Below are 26,113 nucleotides of genomic sequence, written 5' to 3' on the forward strand. Positions count from 1 at the left end.
GGACGTATAGCGCGCGCGACCCAACCTAGACTCAACCAGGGCAGCCGTCTGTCGCTACACGATGGTAGTCCTTTGGGGGATCGTAGTCCCTCACATTGCGCATGCTCAGACACAAACGGTTTACGGCATAAGGCTCAACATCAACATCAACATATCCGGCTTGTCTTAACGCATAATGTAGGTTTATTTAACGTAATATTTAATAATGTTGTAAACGGTTTAAACGTCAACATATGGGGCTTGTCTTAACGCATAATGTGGGTATATTTAATGTTATATTTAATTATGTTGTAAACGGCTAACAGCATAAGGCTCTACGTCAACATATGAAACGAAACTGGGGAGAGACTTTTTGATCCTCCACCTCATCTGTTTTGTCCACTGTGACATCTTCTTTGTTTTTAAATAAATGGTCATGTTTTCAAAAAACTGGCTTTCGTCGCTTTTCTCCATGATTGAAAACGGATCTGTCGTTCTGACGCATGCGCGCGCGGCTTCGCTGTCGACAGCAGTCGACAGTGTCGCAAAATGACGCATGCGCAATGTGAGGGACTACGATCCCCCAAAGGACTACCATCGTGTAGCGACACCGTCCCCGACATTTTAGGGGACAGTTTTCTGGAGAGAAAAGAAAGCACTGTATTGCGCATGCACCATTGTCTCTTTCTACCCGGCCGCTCAAAATAACGAAATAGCAACCAAGCAGTTAGTTTCTGAATTGGAAAAACGTAACTGTAAAAGTGATAATATTTTGACCATGACAATTGGCAGGAAACGTGAAAATCTACACCCCTAATGGTTGCATTCCTAACGGGGAGCAGTTCACATTTAAAATCCCATATACTGGATTTTCAAAAACATACTAAGAAGCCATAGGCCCATCAGTAAAGTTAACGAAAATTCCTATTTTTTAGTGTCCGTACGGTAGCCTAAACACCTACTAACTGCGAATATTTCAAGCGATATTTTGCCTTCTTTGAAAATGTTCAAATTGCTTTCATTTCATAAACAATTCGAGTCACGTGCCCTGCTCGCCGTAGCATCTATGGCCATGGACTTATACATGTTACCAGCAAGGCAGTAACACAAAGTAATACAATGGGAATTCATTAATTAATTTATTAATTATAATAATATTAATAATAGTATAACAAATAATCACCCCCATAGACTGGATTTGAAATGTGTTTTACTCACTCCAATCCACTAGGTGTCGACGTGTATCAAGTAATGCTGGTATTCCAAATAGAGGCTTTTCAGGAAGCGGGGAATGAATGTGGATGTGTTTGCATGTTTTTAGCCAGAGTTTAAGTAAGTGATATTGAGATGCTTTTGTGTATTTTACATAACTTGCCCACTGTTACTTGCACACATGCACGGTTAGTTGAAGGCAGAACTTGTCAATGAAGCCGAACAAAGATGGGTGGCTTCTTTAAACAGCGCTAACATCTGACAAGCGTAACGTTACGTTGGGGTTGTCAGTCTGGCAAGTGCAAACGCTTTCATTCTAACGGAGATCTTCAAATGGTTTACAAATGCTAGGGTAGGAATTATTGCTTGACCGACCCGTTTTCAAAGTCGAACGACATCATGCCGTCTTGTTTTGGATGCTACAGGCAGCGGCTTTCAGTTAGCTAACATTCTGGATCCCGATTATAACTGTTATAGTTACTGCATTTTCTCAGAAACGGGTCATGTCTGAGCAAATGAAGACAAGTAAAGATGGTGTTATCTCAGGGAGCATATCATGGGTGTCCAGATTAGAAGACTGTCACATATGCGATGTAATAAAAACACACCAAGAGGGTAATCTTCAGCAAGTGGACACTGAGGTTCAAAGCAAGTAAGTGCCTTCCTCACTGTCTGATATTCTTAAGTAAGGCATGTTTTGTCGAATATTTCTGACTGGAAATTTGAGACATCAATTAGCTGTGTCTCTCCAACCTTAAACAAACACAAACCAAATTGAATGTTAAAGATTGTTAAAGAAGTAGGGGCCTACATGAAAGGGTTGTTTGCTTTTCCATAGCAATGCGCCTCAGTACCTGGAGCAGGTGGATGCCACTCCGTGCGTTATTACGCTTCAGTGCGTCCCGCACTGTCGCAGCGTTATAACCTCGCTACTGGTGGTTAGCGAGGCGCGCACCATGGAGGTGTACTCCGCATCCGGGGACTACTGCGGCACCTGCCGTGGGGAACAAGACTCCAATGTCAACTGTGACGGGTATGCCTTGTTCTTGGGTTGTTGAGTTATGCCTTGTTTTATATACCTGAACATCACCAGCAAAGAAAATGGTGGCACTGTCAAAGTCTATTCATCTAGATGTCACAGATTTCATCCAAAGTGATTTACAGACATACATTTTCAACAAGGCGTGTGTTCCCTGGGTATCGAACCCATGATCTTGACGTTGTTAGCATCTTGCTGTACCACTTGTCATAGGGTCAGAGGTGCTTCTGGTCGCCATGTCACCTGTTCTTCTTCATTTCATAGAGTGACAGACAGCAGACCTTTCTACAGAAAACACCTGAAGCTGGAGTGCCCCACTACGTCCTGTGAAGTGAAGGTAAGTTCTGGTGATTAGCAATGACTCCTAATCTTTATGACAGCCAGAGCACGGTTTCTGAAAACTAAATCTGTGATGCCATGTCACATTTTGTGTAATTGTAGTCAATCCTACCCTTCGTGAGGCAGCCATTTTGTCCATAAACAGCATATGATGTGGGCTGGGTCTGCAAATTTCCAGTCAGAAATATTCGACAAAACATGCCTTACTTAAGAATATCAGACAGTGAGGAAGGCACTTACTTGCTTTGAACAGCAGTGTCCACTTGCTGAAGATCACCCTCTTGGTGTGTTTTTATTACATCGCATATGTGACAGTATTCTAATCTGGAAACCCATGATATGCTCCCTGAGATAACACCATCTTTACTTGTCTTCATTTGCTCAGACATGACCCGTTTCACGGCAAATGCAGTAACTATAACAGTTATAATCGGGATCCAGAATGTTAGCTAACTGAAAGCCGCTGCCTGTAGTGTCAGCAGCTTCCTGATGTATTTGACTCCATCAGCAGACCTCAAGGGCAGTTTGGCTTCTGCTGTATGGAGAGAAAAGTGTCTCATAATTATTTGTACGTACCATGATCCACAAATATTTAATTCATTCAATTTTATTGATGTAGCACCAGTAACTATTTAATTGTCTCAAGGTGCCTTGCAGAACCCAGAGCCTGAACCCCATAGAGCAAGCAGTAAGGTGACGGTGCCAAGGCAAAACTCCCTTTTAACAGTGTGAAACCTTGAGCAGAACCCAGCCCATAAGGGGGGGCCCATCTGCTTGGGGCCAGCCAGCGGAGAGAAAAATAAAAATAGGGGCGCAGAAGGGAAGGGAGAAGGAGAGAATCCGAAGCAAGCAGATGATTTCTAACATGCATGTGGATAAAACACATTAGCAAACATGAGGCATATATACATGACACATACAAGATTCCATGGTACATACAAGATGCTATATACATGATACATACAAGATTGATAGTGGGTAAAAATAGAGAGAGACAGCATTCAAAGTATTGGTTGTAGAACAGCGTACAGTGAGGAACAATGTTATCACAGCCATCAACATTTGCAGTTTAACGTACTACAATATGGGAGAGAACAGAGACAGGTTAGATACAGAATATCAGTCACACACATAAAAAAACCTGTATATCTCAGTGTCTGAACGATGCACTGCCTAATTATCAATTTCATTCTAGTATGGCATGCCACAGGCTATACATTGTGTGTGATTTGGGTCAATGACGTGACGCCTACATATTCTGTCCGACTGCATTTATTTCAGTTAAAAAAAGGTTTAAATGCATAAAAAGATACCATGTATATGTAGTACCTCTCCCATATATGTACTCACTTTAATTTTCTAAAAAACATTATTTATTTGTAATTTTTCTGTTATTTAAAGTGTCAAAATATCATGTGGTGCGACCGTCCGGCCATGACTGCTGTTGTGAAAACTTCTTTGAAAATACTCTAAATCTATTCAAATTTATTTTCTGCCCTATTTGGCATGATATCTCAAGTGTTTTGTAGTCCTGTACAAAATTGCAAAGCATTTGGATTTATATTTCCATCATAATATACAACCAAACTTTGTCCGATGATGTCCATTTTATGAAATATCATGTGGTGCGACCATCAAGAAACGACCACTTTGGGACAATTATGTTGCAACTTCCTGTTTTTGAATGGATATCATCATTGACCAGTTTGCCAAGGACCCATGGAATCAGCAACAGGTTTGTAACACTCTCAAATTTGGAAAAAAAAAATAACCTTTTTAACGGATGGTATGTAGTTGCCATATTTCGATATCATGTGGTGTGACCTCAAAAAACAATGAATTTTAAGTTATTTCTACAAATATATATTTTGATTATAAATTTCATTGTGACCTTTTGTGCTAAGCTAGGTTGTTTTGTTTAGGTGGCCAATTCTGTGCCTGTAAATTTTGACTGAACTTGAAAATATCATGTGGTGCGACCAAATATCATGTGGTGCGACCATTGCAAAATGTTTTCCATGATAGATATATGTCCTTGATTGGCAGTTTTTGTGCTTTAATATTCAATTGATGATTTATATGTATTAAGTACTTTATTTAAGTATTATTTGGAATAGATTTTTATGCAATTTGAGTAATTTTTTTCTAATATTTCAGAAACAACGTTTTAGGTTTAAGCTTTGTACAATATCATGAGAAAAAGCTAAAAATATAATTTAGAGCATGTCATTTCACTTTAGTAATTATGCCTTTATTAGTAATTTATTATTTATTTATGTATTCATTTATTTATAACTGTTTTAATCTATTTTACCAGATGCCAGACAGCCCCCGCCATGATGAGGAGGGAGTGTGGGCACACCTGGAGCCCATACTGAAAGAGCTTCAGGCAACCTGCCAAAAGATTACAGTTCTACATGTAGTCAGATGGACCTGTGGTTGAATCCGCTGTAAAGACGTCATGGAGCTTGCGCATCAAGTGAGAAGTCGAGATCCAACTAGCAATCTACCGATTGCTGAACGACTTCTCTACCACCTGAAATCACTCTTACCACAGCACTCCAACACGACTAGTTCGAATCGGGCACTTCGCCATAACCCTCGTTTGTGTTAAATAACTGTTTTGAAACTTCCGTCTATAATATAAATCTTTTCACGTCAGATTTTCTCATATAAGCTATTGCGGACACTTTAAAAAAAAAAAAAAAAAAAAACTGTTTTGAACAATGGTCTGATGCAAATAGATTAAGCAGTGATAGATTAAAGTATGGCTTGTTAATGTCATCCCTTTCCTAACCAGCTTCTTAACGATTTAGTTATTGTTGTTGCTGTTATGAAGTGAAGCAGGGTTAATTAGGGTTCAGGCTGAGGTTGCGAGGCGTGGCGTGGGGCGTTCATGTGGGGCAATTACGTCATCGGGTTAGAAAATGTGCGGATCAGGCGTCCAGACAAACACGGATCCGCTGGTGGGTTGGAATCTTTCCACTCTTAAGACCGGTTTCAAAAGGTTGCGGATTCAGTGACCCAATCTGCCGGATTCGTGTGGACGGAGGGCAGATCCGACAACATTTCTTTCCGGATTCAGGCAATCCAGGTTCCGTGTGGACGGGACCTTAAGATTCACCAGGTTTTGTTTTCACAAGCGGCACAAATAAGTCATAGGGAGGTGTCATGCTTTTGAAGCATGTAGGAATGAAGACATGCCTATGTTACCAGCCAGTAAAAGTAGACCTGAGGGAAACAATGTGCCACACTGAAGATCCCTCAAGCACTCCTGAGCGACCAGGGAGCAAGCTAGTCTTCAAGACCTGAATGGCAAGTTTGATGCGATTTTTATATAAAAATATGTTTATGTAATGTTTGTGTTCATGAAAATTCTATGAATTTTTGAATAAAATCTGGTTTTAATCTGTTTTGTATGGAATTTATTGTTTATTGATCTCTTTAAACGATAGGAGGTTTTCATATCATTTGGAGCGACCACTCATCATGTGGTGCGACCAATAATAGCAATCACTGTATTTAATTCTTAATAAAATATCAAATTTTTGGGGCTGAAATATTAATCACTAATACAGTATGCTTAAGTAAATGGTATTTTTTAAACATTTCTATCAGTTTTATGCGCTTTACAGGAAAAATACGTCTGTAAACTACATTTAAGAAGGGGACTTAAGACATAATAGAACAAAAATATGAGATCATTATGTACAAAAACTCTAAAGAAATGCAAATACTGTCTCTAAACACTTTATATTACTGATAACTTGTTTAAAAAATTTTAAGTATGTTAAGGAAATTAATTAGTTTTAAGATAAATCACGGTCGCACCACATGACATTTTTTAAGGCCATGGCCAATTTATCTAGATGAAAAATCACTAAAATCACTTAATTTAACATTTTAATATGAATTTACGTGTACACAACATTCTAAATGTTTGAAAAATTGCAATAGATATTCTTATTTTTTGTATTTTAAAATTGGCCTGTTGAAAATCCTTATACGTCATTGACCCATTTACAAATGTGTTTTTCTATCCACAAACACAGACATCCTTATTTGTGACTTTTAAGTTCTCCTTTGAATAAACTATGATTTATACACGTTAATATCTATTTGTAAATATAAACAAATAAAATAAAAGAGAGTCTTGATTTCTCCATTTCAGCTCACACTAGCAAGTCTTCAATGAAGGAATTACACTGCAGCCAGCTAGCTGCTTGTCAGCTAAAAAAGTGCAGCACTATTATCTGCATAGTTTTACAAACATTATTTGTGTGTGGATCCTGAAAAGGCGAAAATAATTGGGTGCAGTCGTTTTCAACGTAGGTTTAATTCTACTGACCTGATGGTCAACGTGAACAGTGGGTGAGGAACTGGAAAAGACAGCAGTCAAGCTGGACAGTTTCTCCTTCCAGTTGTAGTTTGCAACTGACGTGACTAACGGGAGATCTCATGGAACTGTGTTCCTTATTGTTGTTTACTGTCAAAACAGTCCCCTTTCCATTTCATTAAAATAAACATGATTGACGAAATTAATTAAACTGTTAATTTAATACGTTTGGGTACATTCAACCGGTCAGCATTGCAGGTCACATTCATGAAGTGTAAATTATGTGATTTCTGCATTTTAATCTTCAGCCTACACTAGCATAAAATGATACTTCTTTCATTTTAAAACTATTCACACACTCATAAGACAACATACGTTATGTTTGTCATGGGTGATTCCAGCCAATCAGGGCGGTGTTCTGAAGTCATGAAGGCGTGTTCTAGCTGTAGCAGCTGACAAAGTGACGTTCCTCAGAATCGGCAAAAGTCGGCCAAAATTTCTAACCAGCATGCATTGCTCCCAGTCACCACTGTGCAGCACAGCGTTAAGTCTCAAAATGGCGACAGTGGAAGCATGAATGACTGTGTGTGTGTTGGATGATCAGTTGGATGATTGGAGTTTCAGATTTACAAATGACATCCCAAATGACAAGTGCACACGCTGCAAAGTATGATGTATTTTTTTCACCAATTATGAATTATATATTCACAAATAGACATTCAACAAATCAAAGTATGTTTATTGTAATTAGAACTTATAATTCACAAGTAAGGCGTTATGTGTTTGTGGATAGAAAACACAAACATTTGTAAAAACAAATTTTCATGGTGGGCATTTACAAATAATTATGAGACATTTGTCTCTCCATAGAGCTGCCAAGTTGTGGCGTGGGACAAACAGTGACATTCTGATGTGGAATGCTGTGGGCATTTGGCCCTTGATCTTGCCCTGTTAACGCGGAATTCTTTCGGCTCTTGGGGGCCAAATATTACTTATTACAGGGTCCCCCCATGTGGGCCCGCATGCTGGTATTAAGGCTTATGACTTTGTTATATCTGGTTGAATACAATGCCCAGGGATTATTTAGTGATGTCTTGTATTGCATTGAAGAGGGCCTACTTGCATGTTATTCTTCTTCGAGGGAAAAACACAAACATTGAGATTTGTGTGTAAACAAATTTGTTAGTAGGTACTGCAGCTGTGCAAATACTAAAGCAGCAGTAAGCGTTTTTGTTAAGATAATTGGCAACAGCCATGCTTTGCAAGCACCAACAACAGCACAGCTGGAACTGATACAAGTTGACAGACTGATGTACTCTTCCAATATATTATACAATGCTGTGCCATCAAGCTGAAGCATGATATTATCATGACTCTTTGTGCCAGAGGTCACACATAGTGCTCTATAGTGAGGTCACACATAGTGCTCTATAGTGAGGTCACACATAGTGCTCTATAGTGAGATCACACATAGTGCCAGAGGTCACACATAGTGCTCTATAGTGAGATCACACATAGTGCCAGAGGTCACACATAGTGCTCTAAAGTGAAAACCCTGTGACTAGTTGGGAATGACACATCTTTGTTTTCCATCAAAATACATTTGAGAATGTTACAAAATATACAAACATACAAAAACATACTTCAAAGAAAAACAATAAAAAACACCAGATCAAATGTGACCTTGTATTCCAGCTGCTGTCTCTGGGAGGGCGTGCCAGCGTGGGCATCGCTGGCATCCACGTGGCGCTGCGAGTCCTGGAGGCTGAGGGCAAGCAGGAGGTGGGCACAGGAGGGAGCATTGACCTCAAGCAGGTGCAGACCATGATGGAGGAGATGGGCACCACCCTTTCACCTGGTGCCCAACACCTCATGGACATGGTGCAGTTCCAGCAGAAGGTACAGACCACTGGTGTGTGTGTGTGTGTGTGTGTGTGTGTGTGTGTGTGTGTGTGTGTGTGTGTGTGTGTGTGTGTGTGTCTCTCTCGCTCTCTCTCTCACTCATTCACTCACTCACTCTCGCTCTCTCTTTCTTTCTTTCTCTCTCGCTCTGTGTGTGTGTGTATGTCTGTGTGTTTGTGTGTGTGTGTGTTTCATCCTCCATTCAAAGGATTCAGATTGTTAATTTGACAGTTGAAGAAGTTGAGGTTTGTAGAGTTGTGTGGTTAGCCACTCTCTCTGTCCCTCCCTGGCAGTGCATGGCGTCAGTTCCCCCTTAAACCATCTCACTTACACAAAAACTGTAGCCAAGGCCATCTTATGTGGAGTTATTGATCTCTCCCATTCATTCAGATAGAAGCCTGATCTCTCCCATTCATTTAGATAGGATCCTGATCTCTCCCATTCATTCAGATAGGAGCCTGATCTCTCCCATTCATTTAGATAGGAGCCTGATCTCTCCCGATCATTTAGATAGGAGCCTGATCTCTCCCATAAATTTAGATAGAAGCCTGATCTCTCCCATTCATTTAGATAGGAGCCTGATCTCTCCCGATGATTTAGATAGGAGCCTGATCTCTCACACTCATTTAGATAGGAGCCTGATCTCTCCCTGATCTGACTAAATGTAAATGTAACATTACATGTTCTTCTTGCCCATCTGTGCTGTGAAATACAATACAATACTGGAGAAGCCATTTCTCAGTGATGTCCGTGAAACATTCAACATGCCAGTTGTACATTGTTCCTCCCTATCCCTCCCTACCTAAAAGTGCCTTAATACCACACGGTACAAATGCAGTGGCTTAATACCACACGGTACATATGCAGTGGCTTAATACCACACGGTACATATGCAGTGGCTTAATACCACACGGTACAAATGCAGTGGCTTAATACCACACGGTACATATGCTGTGCCTTAATACCACACGGTACATATGCAGTGGCTTAATACCACACGGTACAAATGCAGTGGCTTAATACCACACGGTACATATGCTGTGCCTTAATACCACACAGTATAAATACAGTGGCTTAATACCACACGGTACAAATGCAGTGGCTTAATACCACACGGTACAAATGCAGTGCAGAAGTCCTTTCTCTCACTCCTGTTCCTGGCATGTTTTACATTGCACTACATAGTGTCATATTGGGCTTCCCCATCAACACTGAAAGCTGCTGTAAAAGCACAGTTCAGATGCTGAGAACCCAAACATGAGATACTCCAGATCATTGACCAGTCTGCTGACATCTGGAAAAGTAGCATTTTTAGTTTGGAAGCTTGGATTCCATGACCACACAGATTACCTCTCTCTCTCTCTCTCTCTCTCTCTCTCTCTCTCTCTCTCTCTCTCTTTCTTTTCCTTTCTTTCTTTCTTTCTTTCTTTCTTTCTTCCCCTCTCACCCATGTCCCTGAAATGTGTCCCCTCTTCCAGAGCAAAGCAGATGCTATGGCTGGCTTCCTCCCCCTCCTCATGGCCGGTGGCGGGGTATTGTCCTGCCTGACTAAAGGAGCGTCTGTTTCCTTGCCCCTCTCCGGGCCCCCGCCCCCTCCCTCTCTCTCGGCCCCTCAGGACAATGCCTCCCTCACAGAGACGAGCGCACAGGGCGACTACGGGCACCGCTCATGCCAGGCCCCGACCTCGTCCCCGTCTCCTCGTTCCACCCTGCTGCCCACACCCGCGCCGCTGCCAGCCGGCCTGAGCCAAGGCAAGCTGCAGGAAGTGATGTCGGCGCTGATGCGCGCCCCGCCCGGACAGCACTGCGCCGCGACGCCCGACCTGCTGCCCCTCCTGCAGAGTGTGTGCTGCCAGGTGGCACAGCTCCGCATGGACGACACCACAGCCGCAACCATCGCCCAGGGCAAGGCCCACATGCCCAACGGACCATCGTAAGTCACAGGATCATAGTTTTTGTTGTTATTTAAACTCCACTGCTTGGTGTTCAGCATGATGTTCAATGATATTCGATAGTGCCTTAATATACAATGATGATAACACAGTTTTGAATATAGCTTTGTAAATGTCTTGCCCAAGTCACTAAGTTAGAGTTTTTGTTGTGATTTTAATACTTCCATTGTTTGGTTTGATTGGAAATGATGTTCAGTGATGTTCAGTAGTGTGTCTGACAACTAAATAACATGTTACAGTATTGATGCTCATTCAATCTTAAAACGATCAACAAGGACAATTGCAAAAGAACAACAGTGACACCTTGTGGCTTGTTTGGGAACAGCCTCCCTGAGGGACTTTTGCCTAGTCCTCCTCCTGGTAAACTCCTGCTCTGAGGGTTTGGTATTTCTCCCTGCGGTATCACGCCTGATTACCAATGGCTTGTGTGTTTGCTTAATCAGGAGTGGTGCTAGTGAGGTCAGGCTGGTGTGGTAAAGCACAGACTGATTGAAAGTATGTGCAGGATGGAGAAATCTCACTCTTTGATGAGTGTCTGAGCTTGCAAAGCTACATTCGCTTCGACCATCATTAAAGGATAGTCTGTAATTTCAAACACTCTCTGGTAGGTACTCTAGCCACAGCACAACAGTGCCTAGCACCTAGAATCCCAGCCCAAGGTGACCGTTGTGTGACCAGGGTGATTGTGTTGTGTTGTGTGACCATTGTGTGATTGTACCTTCTCTCCCCCTCTCGCCCAGGGAGGTCCACCCGTGCTGTCGGGGCCTGGAGGAGGTGCTGGAGAAGCGTCTGCAGCAGATGGAGGACCGGCTGAGGGAGCACATGGATCAGCGGCTCGACTCCCTGGAGCAGAAGCTGGACACGGTGCTGCAGCAGGTCCTCCTGCCCCCAATGCAGCCCAGCTGAACCTCACCAAAGACCCCCCCCCCTCGCCTCCACACAGCTAGAGGGCGCTGCTGTGTTTGCTGCTTTTCAAATGGACACTAATGACTTTCTAATCATGACAACTGGCTAATGCAGTGGCAAGGTGCTAATGACTGATCCCGGGACCTAATCAGTCCCTTGCCTTTAGCAAAGCACTGACACTTCACCCATGTTGTTGTATTGAAGTCTCCTTTTTATTTTAAGCCCTGAAATGTTTCGTCCAAGCCACTATACCGAATAACATTTTTGAGCTTTTTATTAACGGTTGTCAATAAATGCACATGTCTCTAAATGGGAAACTGCATGGTAAATAAATAAAACCTATTTATACATTAAATGATCTGTCATGGGGTTTGAAGAATAAGATCATTTGTGTCCGCCTATAGATAAAAACTGAGTGTTTTCACGTGAGCTTTCGAATGCTCTCACAATTAATATTTATGGCTATTCGACACACTTATCTAAAAACCAGGCTAGTTCGGATCATCATGTCATACTGTTCTTCTCCCTATAGAGTGTGTTTCAGCCCCAAATACAACAAGGAGTCACAGTCACCTTTATTGTATTCTTTTCCTGAAATGGAAAAGCAGACAGTCTTACCCATTCACACCAGCCGTCCCAAGTCGATATTTCTTCAAGAGGTCTCGGCTTCTTGCGGATGACCTGTTTGTTTCACGATGATCTGGGGTCGTGGCTGGGATACTAAGGCAAGAAGGCCATGTTTTTCGGGGGTAGCTCAGTCCATAGTAAAGACGCAGACGCGGACTCTTGTATTTCTCTTGTATTTATTGTCAAGCTCAAAAGACTACTCTGACTACTCTGACTCTCCCAAGACTAACTGCATTCGCCTTTTAAATCCATCTCACATGCATACACGTTCTAAACCACCTCCCTTTTTCATGACACTTCTTAGCAACATATGTTCATCTCTGACCCATGTGTCACCTCCTCGCAGGCCCAGAGGCCCCTTCCTGCCCCCTCCACCATTGCACAATGTACAGCACAGTGAAGTTTGCAAACTCTCTCAAAGTACAAATTGTTCTGCTTTACATTCTCGTTGGTTAAGCACATTTCATATTTCACACTTTTTCAGCAAGCATATATGGATATAGGTTTGTGTAAGCATAACTCAAACAATTTCCACACACAGTTATTTAGCATGTTTCACACCACATATTAGGAGAGCACACAGTGGTTATATCATTGCACGACATGAATCAAGCATCATTCAGCAAAGCACATATAGTATATATGTTTATCACTCATTATTAATTGCATATGGGTTGGTACGGGTTGCAGGTCCACTCTCATGAGCCATATTCATCAGGTTTGATGAATACTGTTGGAATATGTTTCAAATTTCCTTGTTTGTTTAGATGACTGGCCATAAACAGTCAACAAACCGTCTGTTGATAGTGAGGTCACTGACGGGTAGGAAGAAATATAAACACAAACAACTCAACTTGTGGGTCAGGGTAATGGTTATGTTGGCAGGTGCTTTTGAGGGAGGCTTAGTTGATGATTATAAAAGTTGAAAGTTTGTTGAGTATTCTTTTGAGAGCTCCTGAAAGTGTGCTTACTCTCCTTAATGGCCAAAATCCAAAATAAAGTTTCCCACCAAAGCATTTATTAATAATTATTTTTCTAAAATGTTTATATTTCCATATCCTACAGGATGTGACTCAATTTGCACCCTGTTACTTCCCCATGTTGGCCCAGTGTGGATTAATGTGGTGTAATGTTCTCGAGGACCTCAGCAGATTACTGGCTGTCTTGGTGTCTGGAAAGATCACAGCATGCTAGAGAAAAAGGCACAGAACTCGAGAAACACAGCTGTGAAAACACATTCCTCACGGACGGCGCCGCTGAATGGCTAAAACACAAGTGGAGAGCGGGGGGGTGCAGGGCATGTCCAGGGTGTACAGCATGAGCATCATTACCATCCTAGGCATCGCCCTGGAGATCATCATTACCATCATAGGCATCGCCCTTGAGCTCATTTGGCTTTTATTATAAGAATAATAAGGAAAATAACCCTGAATTGATTGATCTGCCATTCTGTTCTGTTCATGGTGTCATTGGATCAAACACGCAAGTATTTGTTGGGTCCTCCGAGTGCCATTGAAGCAGCAGATCTACTCCACACGAGGGCCATTGAAGCAGCAGATCTACTCCACATGAGTGCCATTGAAGCAGCAGATCTACTCCACACGAGCGAAGCAGCAGATCTACTCCACACGAGCGAAGCAGCAGATCTACTCCACACGAGTGCCATTGAAGCAGCAGATCTACTCCACACGAGGGCCATTGAAGCAGCAGATCTACTCCACACGAACACAAACAGAAAGAAGTCATTGGTGGCATCTGGTGGAAGCTAGTGATCTCATACACCAAAGCAAGACCTGAAGGCTATGGATATAAGACACTCTCAAGGAGAAAAAGGATGAGGGCTATGGATATAAGACACTCTCAAGGAGAACAAGGATGAGGGCTATGGATATACAGTAAGACACTCTCAAAGAGAACAAGGATGAGGGCTATGGATATAAGACTCAAGGAGAACAAGGATGAGGAAAATGAGGCGCAGGCATGACTAGAGGAGGTAGAGGAGGAGTTATCCTCTGTTTGAGGAGGTGGAGGAAGAGGAGTTATCACCTGTTGGAGGAGGTGGAGGTAGAGGAGTTATCACCTGTTGGAGGAGGTGGAGGTAGAGGAGTTATCACCTGTTGGAGGAGGTGGAGGTAGAGGAGTTATCACCTGTTGGAGGAGGTGGAGGTAGAGGAAGAGGAGGAGTTATCCCCTGTTGGAAGAGGAAGAGGAGGAGTTATCCCCTGTTGGAGGAGGAAGAGGAGGAGTTATCCCCTGTTGGAGGAGGTGGAGGTAGAGGAAGAGGAGGAGTTATCCCCTGTTGGAGGAGGTAGAGGAAGAGGAGGAGTTATCCCCTGTTGGAGGAGGAAGAGGAGGAGTTATCCCCTGTTGGAGGAGGTGGAGGAAGAGGAGGAGTTATCACCTGTTGGAGGAGGTAGAGGAAGAGGAGGGGTTATCACCTGTTGGAGGAGGAAGAGGAGGAGTTATCCCCTGTTGGAGGAGGTAGAGGAAGAGGAGGAGTTATCCCCTGTTGGAGGAGGTAGAGGAAGAGGAGGAGTTATCCCCTGTTGGAAGAGGAAGAGGAGGAGTTATCCTCTGTTGGAGGAGGTAGAGGAAGAGGAGGAGTTATCCCCTGTTGGAGGAGGTAGAGGAAGAGGAGGAGTTATCCCCTGTTGGAAGAGGAAGAGGAGGAGTTATCCTCTGTTGGAGGAGGTGGAGGTAGAGGAAGAGGTATCCTCTGTTGGCGGAGGTAGAGGAAGAGGAGGAGTTATCCCCTGTTGGAGGAGGTGGAGGAGGAGTTATCCCCTGTTGGAGGAGGTAGAGGAAGAGGAGGAGTTATCCCCTGTTGGAGGAGGTGGAGGAGGAGTTATCCCCTGTTGGAGGAGGTGGAGGAAGAGGAGGAGTTATTCCCTGTTGGAGGAGGTAGAGGAAGAGGAGGAGTTATCCTCTATTACGGACCATTTGGGCAAGAGCAAGGTAAAGGGAATGACATAATGAGAACTGTTTAGACTCAACTGTAACATCTCCCTGATATCCAGACAGCACTCTGTATAGGCCTATCTAACCCTCACTTATCAAACAAAGGCTGACGTGTTTTCTGATATTCTGACAGTATGAGGTTCACGTGTTATTTGTCTCTATAAAATTCTCGTAAATATTTGCTCCCTATTAACGCAGGTTTATGGGTAACCTATAGCGATGTCCATGTCCTGTGTCAGTGCTCTAGCATAGAAAGACAAGCAGTGTGGTATAACGAATGTTCATGTGAGTCAGACAGACGACGCGCCCTGCATGACATGGGCTGTCTTTAGGCTTACTGTTTCTCCCTCATACTGGGTGGAAATGGTGCATTTAGCTGCCAGAATGTAACCCTTTTTCCTGGGGGAGGATGCCCACGGACCTCTCTAGGTCTGGGCTAAGCCCTGAATGTTTACAACTCCTAGCCTCGTCCTTGGTTAACTCCACATAAAAGTAACCTTTAATGTTGAGGTCAGTTGTGTCGGGTTCTGACAGAGAGTCACAGGAAGTCCTCCTGATCAAAGCTGCTGGTGCCCTTTGATGACCTCATCGAGTGTTGCTGCAGGTGTTGTTGATGTGGTCTGGAGACAGCGGCAGGTGAGGGTTGAGCCTGGTATGTGTTTACATATAGGAGTGTATACATCCAGGGATGGATTAACCAACGGGCCTACCGGGCCCAGGCCCAGGGGCCCATGAGCTCAGGGGGCCCCTAAGCCAGAGCCTCTGCGTGAAGTCGCTGTTATGTATCTCTTATTTGTGGTTGAAAAAGGTGTATTTTATTCATTTGCTAATGGCTTTAATTGAGTGTACCTGTGCTGTGTTAGAAAATGTGCATGTGCGCCAGGGGCGTAACTATAGATAATGCAGCCAGCGTGGAAAGTTCGTAGGCAAAGCAGACACTGCTTTCTAAATTTTTCCGAACATTTGGAGGTCAAAGAGTCGCTAGTTTAATGCGACAGTGATCAAGGATAATTATTTTTTTGGTCTAACAAAGATCCCTTATGCAATATATTCCCTCAAAATGGCAAATTTCTCTCTGTCATGGTTTCCATAATCATTAGGGGGAAATCGTCAGTAGCAATCTACAACACAATTATATGCTTATCGTGCATACACTATAGAAACTATTAAAAAGCCGATTCAATTAAATGAATAATCTCTTATTTAATTCGTTATTTTTGTCACATACAGATATGCAATGATGATTGCTGGGTAATATGTATCTTGTTCGCCAATGTCAAGTCTCTATTTGATCATGTGACGAGACGATACGATATAGCTCGTTTTGGCGCAGAATCTGAACGTCAAGACCTACAAGCTGACTGAGCACAGTACGGTACATTTGCCGAACGACGCCTTTCAAACATAAAAGTGGTAATGCATGATTTGCTCTTTCAATGGACAGGATAGCCAGCCCATTCAGCCTCTCCTGCCCCATGCTGCTCAGGTAGGTCTTAATCAGTTTCAATTTGGAAAAGAATCACTCGGCTGTTGCCCTGTCACATGTAATGTCAGAAACAATAGCAGGGCAGTGCACCGAAGGTGGATGTTACGGAGTAAACTTTGACCTGTTTACTTTCCCAATACAATAGCCAAAGTATCTAATTCGACCGTTAAATCCAACACATTGTTGGTAAAATATATATATACGCCTAATGGTGTTTGTGTGTGTGTGTGCGTGTTTTGCGAGCGCACAATTATTTTTTTCGCAAGGGGGGGGCCTTTAACATGTCCAGGCCCAGGGGCCCGTGGTTTCTTAATCCGTCCATGTATACATCATGGGGATGGGTTGAGCCTGGTATGTGTTTATATGTAGGAGTGTATACATCTAGGGGGATACTGTGTGTGTTTGTATACGCTGATCTTGAGGGTGAGTGCACGGAGCTTGAGAGGCGATGCTGTATGTGCATGTGGATCTTGGCCCCAGAAATGCTTACGTATGCGGAGGCATTGTGGGGTGAGTGTGTGTGCACATATAGCCTACAAGGGTGTTGAAGGATCTGTTTGTGTTAATTATGTGAGGTCTTGGCATGTCTGTGTGTGTGTGGACGTTGTCCTCAGATGTATGTATGCATTACAGGATGCACTTGTGTGAGTGTGTGTCTGGATGTTGAGGGATCTTTGTGTGTATGTTCTGGTGTTGAGAGGTGTGTGTGTGTGAGAGAGTGTGTGTGTGTACCCACCCCACTGTAGACCTGACACACACACACACACACCAACACACACACACCAACACACACACATACACTTACAGCCCCAACTGAGTCAACAAAACCCCTCTTCCCCTCCAGCTGACCGACTCCCTCGACCGTGCAAACAAGCTGCCAGCAGAGAGGCTGAGTGTGTGTGTGTGTGTGCGTGTGCGTGTGCGTGTGTGTGTTGGAGGGGGGGGGGAGTCAGCTGAAGGTCCCTTCGGTTCATGTCCCGAGGAGGGAAAAGGAGAGGTGTTTGGCCCATTTCATCCACACTCACCTCCCTCTGCCCTGATGAATTCATGACTGGCCACGCGCTCCTAAAGTGCTTTGCATGCAGAAACCATCCCACTGCTCCAGGCCGTCTGGAAATGATGACGCCAAAGGGTTACATGAGGACAGGCCCTGACTGAACTCACTTGGTTGCTGTGTTACAGTAGTGTTAAGGGTCATGTTTTATTGTTGTTTACTGCTTTTTCTGAAAGAATAAAGTGTGTGTGTGTGTGTGTGTGTGTGTGTGTGTGTTCCTGTGTAAGAAGATCTTTCACCAGCACCCTTTACCTCAGATGCATCTCTATAGATCTATAGTTAAGACATGAGCACAGGCCAAACCAACAGTGAAAAAACTCTCACCCAGTCCAGTGCAGGCTAGTGTATTCTGTTGTGTCCCTGTGACTATGGTGCCGCCATAGTCAAACTGTTACCAAAGTTTTAAATAGTCTATTGTGTAGTGTATATGTTTTAAATAGTCCATCGTGTAGTGTATACACTAGGCCATCGTGTAGTGCAGGGGTTCCCAACCTTTTCGACTCCGAGGCCCAACTTTTTGTAACAGGTCGGGGCCCAACAGACACCCCGCTTATTTTAGCTAATCTATATTCCATTAGGCTAATTGAATCTATAATCCATTCATTCTAATAATAATAAGTGATTGTTATGTGTCATCAGCACCTGCTACAGGTGGAAGCCTAGAAAAGAAAATCTAACTCTAGATATTGCATCCAAATTGTATTGTGTACCACAAAACAACATAAAACCACACAGAGAACTTAGTTGCAGTAGGCCTAGGCCTATTTGTGCACAGCAAACAAGCAAGGAAATAAAACCAGAATAGACCCAAAAGATAGCATGCACTCAAAACAAGTGATGAAACATGCAAACAAGACCACTCAGCTAGGCCTAATTAAAATAGGTGATGCTTCAGACATTCAAATAGGTCAATTTAATGATTCAAATAATTGAAATAATGATTTAAATCTGTGGCTGCAATCTATTATCAACATAAATAGCACCGAGCATTGCTGGGCAGTAGTTCGAGTTGGTAGTTCTCCACAGAAAAGCATGTCCTCTTGTAGAATACCACTCCAATGATAACTCACAAAAAACAGCACTAATGCAGCTTTACTGACGTCCGTCGACCCGTCTTCTTTTAAAAGGAACGGGCTGCCTTTCATCCTTTCCAGGACCTGGTTCTGTACGTGAGTGCTGGATGTTGCGTCTCCAAATGTCGATTCAGATTTTAAGGTTTGAGCGCCTCATTAGACAGCTTTAAAACGCACTCAACACACTGCGTCCTGGGCTCAACCTCCATTCAGAAAACCAAATCTAATTTAATCAGGGTTGTATTTACGCTGAATTTTAGTAGTTTTCGGTAGTATGATATTACCAGTGCTGTCATTCTTCCGCTTAAGAAACCGCTAATATCGCCACAGACTAACCCTTAACTGAGCGCCTCAACTTGATGACGCTGTAAAGTTTGATAGGATATTATTTTCATGATCTGTCTGTTATGCCTATTTATATATTTTATATTGTGTTTAAAACATCCAATTTCAATCATAAATTGTATTAATATTAGGGCTGTCAATAGATAAAAAAAAACATTAACTAATTAATCTCACATTTTGAAATTCATTAATCGCGATTAAAAGTTTGTTTTTCTTCTAAAGACTAAATCTTATAAATTAACGAGTAATCACTTCAGACAGCGTGTATTTTAGACACTGTTGTTTAATGGTATTTTTTTCGTGCTCTCTCGCCGTCATACAAGGAATGTATGCGAGACACAATGGTGCACCTCGACAGTAAATTGTAATAATTGTCCCCTGAAGCAATTCGGAACACCTCAGTCAGCCCACCGTCTTCAACTATGTTGATGGGCCGACAGTCACCGGCAACCCAAACTGCTACAGTGTTGGTAACCTTTTCACAGACTGGTCTAGTTATTTTCCTAGAGAAGTCGTGGAGTGTTCGTTGGCAACCATCTAACCTAGGACTGCTTTCTGTCGGGTGCTTTGCATTAAGGTGATAACTTAAAGACGAGCTGCTTCTGTGATAGCTAAATTCAGCTTGACAAATGCTACATACAACTTTAGTTTTGTCGATTGTTCCGTCATTTTGCCTCTTAAACTGAAACTTTCCGCCAACAATCCCTCAGCTCTCTCCATCTTCCACTACCGTCTCGGTCTCTCCTATCTAAATGATTTGACTTCAGGCACGCGATGGTATCGTGCCATTGGTCAACGCACACCGGAAGTAAACAAAGTTGCGTTAACTGCGTTAAAATATTGTATCTCGTTAATCTTGGCCACAATAATCTCATAGATTGACGCGTTAACTTTGACAGACCTAATTAATATTGTTCCCAACTAAAAATCAATTGTTTGTGGGAAATTCGTGAAAAAAAAAAAAAACCTGAAACATTTTTGCGGCCCACTGGAAGGCGCGGCCCATGGGTTGGGAAACCCTGGTGTAGTGTATATGTTTTAAATAGTCCATCGTGTAGTGTATATGTTTTAAATAGGCCATCGTGTTAGATATATGTTTTTCTGTCAATCTCTGTTGCAGGTAGTACGCCACATCAGTCCACCACCAGAGTATTTGTTTCACTGGATTCTAACATCATGCACACACACCATTGTTTCCCCATGTTTAAGCCTCAGTCCAACAGCTGAGCTCTTCATTTCTTCTGGTCACCTCTCACACACACAGACCTGAGAACACACACACACACACACACACACACACAGACCGACCGACTGACAAACACACCACACACAGGTCCCAATGTGTATTACATAACGACCAAGCTATTCACACACCCCGCTATAAATCATCCACGCACTGTTTGCAGTCGACATCAGCAAATCTGATACGTGCTGTAGCAATTGCCATGAGGAAATCACAGTGGACGTGGATTAGCAAGCGAGAGACAGTCATGAACTAGTCACAGTGGACATGGTTTAGCGAGCGAGAGACAGCCATGAAGAAATCACAGTCATCGTGGTTTAGCGAGCGAAAGTTTTGAAGCAAGGGAGTCGGTTGGTAAAAAAAGTAACCTCATTCTGCCTTCCTTCCTGGTGGGTGTTTGGCCTTTGCTCTGTCTGTTCCACCTACGACCTGTTATGACATGAACACATGCCTGCTCAGAAGCAGCTGTGGCCACAGTTGCATGGGGATTTAGCTTTGTTCATCTAGCAGACTTTTTTTGTTTTCCAAAGTGACTTTTTAACCAATGAGTGGCCAACTTTCAAGGCTGACTCAGGTGTGATAATCAGGGTTATTATGAAAAAGACTGAAACTAAAAGTAGCAGTAATAGAATAATTTCATTAACTGAAATAAAAATGACAAAAACATGAAAACTAAAGACTAAAGACAAGTTTTCAAAACCATGAAAACTAAAGAAAACTAGCGTGAGAGGACATAAGCGTGTGTGTCTCAGGCCAAAAGTGTGAGAGGACATAAGAGTGTGTGTCTCAGGCCTAAAGTGTGAGAGGACATAAGAGTGTGTGTCTCAGGCCAAAAGTGTGAAAGTGGGCAACATTTTATTGTCAATTTGCCATCCATCAGGGGATAGTCAACAGTATCACTATTGGGAACAAAAGTTCAACAACCTTTTGACATAATTATCAATTATGGGTTATTTGTAAGCTAACGTACACCATAACCTGACCCTGACAAAACGCTAAGGCCAGCAAGCCTACCTGTGTTCCTCACTGTCAGTCAAGTGTCAACAGATTGTTGTCTGTTGTTGATGGTTTATGACAGCCCATGAAAACAAAGCTGCAGGAGGATACCTACTAGCCCCTCTCGCTTTCCCCCTCTGCCAACAGCCACTCAAAATGAACCCTGTGTGTGCAAAACATCTCCCCTCTACAGCCTGGAGGTGGGTGTGTGCGGCCTGTTACATCACACAAGTCAAATGACCCTGCCTGGTGCAGTTTGGATCAGCCTAGCGTATGTCATCATAGTTACAAGCATTTGGGTCCCACACACTCACACACACACACACACAGAGGGGAGTTTGTATGCTTCAAGGTCTTGGAGCTGTCTCTTTCTCCCTCTCCTTCACACACACACACACACACATGGGGGAGTTTATATTGCTCTACGCTTCTGATTGTCTGCGGGGGAGACGTGTTGACATGTGTTATGTAACCTTTTAGACGTGTTGACGTGTGTTATGTAACCTTTTAGATGTGTTGTTGACAGAGTAGCTGTGATCCGTCATGTTAGGGATTTTAAAAGAATGATTTGTAAAAAATACGCCACTAGAGGGCAGCATCTTCACTGATGAACGAGGTCAGGTCTGTGTCATACCGCCTCTCTTGTTTCCCAGTGCCATTGTTTATGTGACATGGCACTTATTACAGTGTACCTATACTAGTAAGGACTGTGTAATATATACCACAGAGTGGAATGCATGTTGACATATTCTAATTACATAACATTTGGGATAAAATTAGGGTAAGGGTCAAAATGAAGGGCACTTTTGGATTACGTAAGTGCATTACGTGAAAGTGCCACTACAAATGCCATTTAGCGTTATGTAAAGAAGTTTTTTATGGTGTGAAGCAATAAAGAAGTTGCCTCAGGGGTCAGAGGTGGTGTGTATAGGGTTAGGGTGTGTGTGTGTGTCTGTTATAGGGTGCGAGCTGCCATGTGTCCTACAGGAAGCACAGTTAGGTATTGTGTAGTTATACGCAGGAAAAGATGGTAAATTCCTTGTGCTATTGTGTGGGGACTTACCAGAGTGGCCAAACCGCTCACTGTCACATGCAAGTACTCATAGCCAGCAAGCTAACCGATACAACAACTACATGTAGCTTATGTAAGATGAACATAAGGTTGCCTCACTGTAATGGGAGTGTTAGTTTAGCTGTCTGTGAGCCTGCCTCAATCTTGAGCCTTGAACCTTGGTCGAGGAGTGAGGACAGGGACACCAGAGGTATCAACACTGACCGGCCTGAATCGATTGGCTGTGCTTTTTGCACGAGAGAAGTCATCTGTTCAAAGCGGACCCACCTACACGACTACAGTTACACTGGCCCCATGTGACTGTTCTCTGGAGCCCACATTCCTAACCCTTGATGCAGACGTGTGCGCCTCACGTTCGAGGCGAGCCTTCGGGCCTGGCCGGGTCGGGCCGGGTCCGGGTCCTGCTGGGTCGGACCGGGGCGGTTTGGGTTCAGAGCTGGGTGTGTTTCATTGTTCTCTCATTGTTTGAGTGTCAGCCACCTGGCCGCTTGCCTCCATCCATCACCACACAGTGGGACTCATTACTCTCCTCGTTAAAGACACTCTCACATCAGGAAGTGATCCACTCTGAACACTGGCACGGATGGCCACGACCTCATTTCCTGTTGGAGATGGCCCCTTGGGATAGTGGGAGTCAGATTCTTTTTTTTTGTTTTTATTGGAAGCATTCAGGTTGTGAGAAGTCGTAAAAGTCTCAAAGTCTGGACATCCACACACTGATTAAAAACAACACTTTAAAGATCTTTTTAATCCCTTTCTGAAATTTTCGTCAATTTTTTTTTTAACAAAAACATGAACATCAAAAGAGTTCACATAAGAAAACAAAGAGACACACACACACACACACACACACACACACACACACACACACACACACACACACACACACACACACACACACACACACACACACACACACACACACACACACACACACACACACACACACACACACACACACACACACACCTAAAGAACAATGTCTTTACACCCACGGTGCCTTGTCTCTATGTGTGACAGACTGCACTGATGAATCAAAGTATTGAAAACAAATGTGAAATGTACGCAGTTCACAGAAAGCATTGGCTGATGGTCGTACATAGTAACTATTTGATGCAGAAAAGTTTCACAACAGATAAACAGTGAAGTGCAGCAATACAAAGGACAGCCAACATGTGATTGCCTAGAGGATGACTGGGCAATGCAGGTTCTAAAGTGGGCAAATGTTCCACGTTCTAAGGGTTACACATTCTAAAGAGGGTATGTCTCCAGTCAAACCCTCTGTCAAGGTCTGTAGGGCGGGGCTGAGCACTGAGAACCAGCTCATTGGTTGGTGTATTGGGGGGAGTGGTGGGGTCAAGGGTCAATCTCCTCGGGGATGATCGTAACCATGACGTCCTCGTTGCCACGGCGAACCACCATCTTCAGGGAGTCGTCCCGCCGGATGGCCAGGCTGACGTCGTTGGCAGAGGAGACTCGCTGGCCGTTGATGGAGATGATGACGTCACTCTCCATCAGGCCTCCTCTGTGAGAAGCACAAGCCACAGGTGAGAGGTGTGTGGACAGACAGATGAGACTCAGGTGTGTGGGCAGACAGGTGTGTGGACAGACAGGTGAGACAGGTGAGATTCAGGTGTGTGGATGTAACCTGCGTTGTGTGGACAAGCACCGTCCCACACCGGACTCCAACTCGCCACCTCGGGCGCGGGAGGCAGGCGTGCTAACAAGGAGCCTAAAGCCCATGGGTGCTAGGTGACGGGGGACCCTGGTTGCTAGGGGACAGGGGGGACCCTGGTTGCTAGGGGACAGGGGGTACCCTGGTTGATGTATAGAAAATGTATTTAGACTGATTGACTAGTGAGTGTTGGAATTCATTGTGAATTTCTAAAGGGTTCACATGAGTATATCCTCTCCCTTCCCTCACTAGACGTTGGATTAGTCCAGTTAGATGGGCTTGGAGTCGTGGAACCTCTTGTCTGATGCAAATGGGCATTCACCAACCCACACTGGTCAACCCACACTGGTTATCAATCCACACTGGTTATCAATCCACACTGGTTATCAACCCACACTGGTTATCAACCCACACTGGTTATCAATCCACACGGGTCAACCCACACTGGTTATCAACCCACACTGGTTATCAACCCACACTGGTTATCAATCCACACTGGTCAATCCACACTGGTTATCAACCCACACTGGTTATCAACCCAAACTGGTTATCAACCCACACTGGTTATCAATCCACACTGGTTATCAATCCACACTGGTTATCAACCCACACTGGTTATCAACCCACACTGGTTATCAACCCAAACTGGTTATCAACCCACACTGCTTATCAACCCACACTGGTCAATCCACACTGGTCAACCCACACTGGTTATCAATCCACACTGGTTATCAACCCAAACTGGTTATCAATCCACACTGGTTATCTTACAGCAAACTGTTGAAATAGGAGGGAGAGCCCCCCACACACTGGCCTGTAGATGACCAATCTCTCTGGGTTGGTCTAGTGCACACTGGCCTGTAGATGACCAATCTCTCTGGGTTGGTCTAGTGCACACTGGCCTGTAGATGACCAATCTCTCTTGGTTGGTCTAGTGCACATCTGACCCTCGCTTGACACAGTGGTAAGATCACTTAGCGGTAGTGTTATAGGCTATGGAGCGCAGTGCCCACGCAACAATGTGATTACACACTCTAGAATGTAAGTCACACACACACACACACGCACGCACACACAGACACACACACACAGCGGAGCAGAGTGGTGGTTAGATAATTGCCTCTGGTCACCCTGTCATGCACGGGACAGATGTGTTAAAGTGGGTGCAGTCAGTGAATATAACTTCCTTGTGTTCCCTTCCCACAATTCCCTCTGTGTGTGTCTACTGCAGAGGAGAGGTCTCTCTGTGTGGCCGTCAGTCCTCCGCTCGGACTAGCCATCAGCAGCTTCACGAGTGGTGACAGACCAGACCAGACCAGACCAGACCAGACCAGACCAGACCAGACCAGCAGCTTCACGAGTGGTGACAGACCAGACCAGACCAGACCAGACCGCACTGCACCACTCCCCCTCCTCTGTGGAGCAAACTGTTGGCTCGGCGGGGTTATGCAATTATATGGCTACCAAGCTATGCTTTCAGTCGTACATTTTTGGGCCGAGCTTTCAAACATTGCCGTGCCGCTCCGTGCCACTCTTGAGAGAGGTGGCGAAAGGGTGAAGGAGCCGGGGCGGACGTTCTGCTCGTGGGGGGAAAGTGAGAGAGCAGTCAGGGCGGACGCGCTGCCCCCGGTGGGAAAGTGAGAGAGCAGTCAGGGCGGACGTTCTGCCCCCGGTGGGAAAGTGAGAGAGCAGTCAGCTGACTACATGCCTGTCAGACGTTCTGCCCCCGGTGGGAAAGTGAGAGAGCAGTCAGCTGGCTACATGCCTGTCAGACGCTCTGCTCGCGGGGGGAAAGTGAGAGAGCAGTCAGGGCTGACTACATGCCTGTGGCCTCACTGGGGTACTCGATGTTCCTGAGGGAATGTAAGCCTGACTGAAAGGAGCTGCATGGCTAGTTCTTTTGCAGAACAGCATACGCC

General features: G+C 44.1%; 2 protein-coding genes across 3 annotated transcripts in view; one reads left to right on the forward strand and one right to left on the reverse strand.

The window, feature by feature from the left end:
* The first annotated feature begins 1,228 nt into the window (after nt 1-1,228).
* Nucleotides 1,229-11,773, forward strand: c1h10orf88 (chromosome 1 C10orf88 homolog). Of its 2 annotated transcripts, none has more exons than XM_031567634.2 (6): nt 1,229-1,843; nt 2,030-2,224; nt 2,495-2,567; nt 8,601-8,804; nt 10,424-10,740; nt 11,500-11,773. In XM_031567634.2, the coding sequence occupies exons 1-6, from the start codon at nt 1,695-1,697 to the stop codon at nt 11,663-11,665; spliced, it is 1,104 nt and encodes a 367-aa protein (XP_031423494.1). In that variant the 5' UTR covers nt 1,229-1,694; the 3' UTR covers nt 11,666-11,773. The 2 variants fall into 2 exon arrangements, with proteins under 2 accessions (XP_031423494.1, XP_012684187.2); XM_012828733.3 differs by having other exon boundaries at nt 1,230-1,843; nt 10,286-10,740.
* An 11,655-nt stretch (nt 11,774-23,428) lies between these two features.
* htra1b (HtrA serine peptidase 1b) overlaps nt 23,429-26,113 on the reverse strand; it is a 34,438-nt gene continuing 31,753 nt past the window's right edge. Inside the window, exon 9 of the mRNA XM_031567648.2 lies at nt 23,429-24,044. Coding sequence (XP_031423508.1) covers nt 23,876-24,044 — 169 coding nt within the window. The 3' untranslated portion in view covers nt 23,429-23,875. The remainder of the gene's footprint in view (nt 24,045-26,113) is intronic.

Source organism: Clupea harengus, chromosome 1 (assembly GCF_900700415.2).
Source record: "Clupea harengus chromosome 1, Ch_v2.0.2, whole genome shotgun sequence".
Lineage (NCBI taxonomy): Eukaryota > Metazoa > Chordata > Actinopteri > Clupeiformes > Clupeidae > Clupea > Clupea harengus.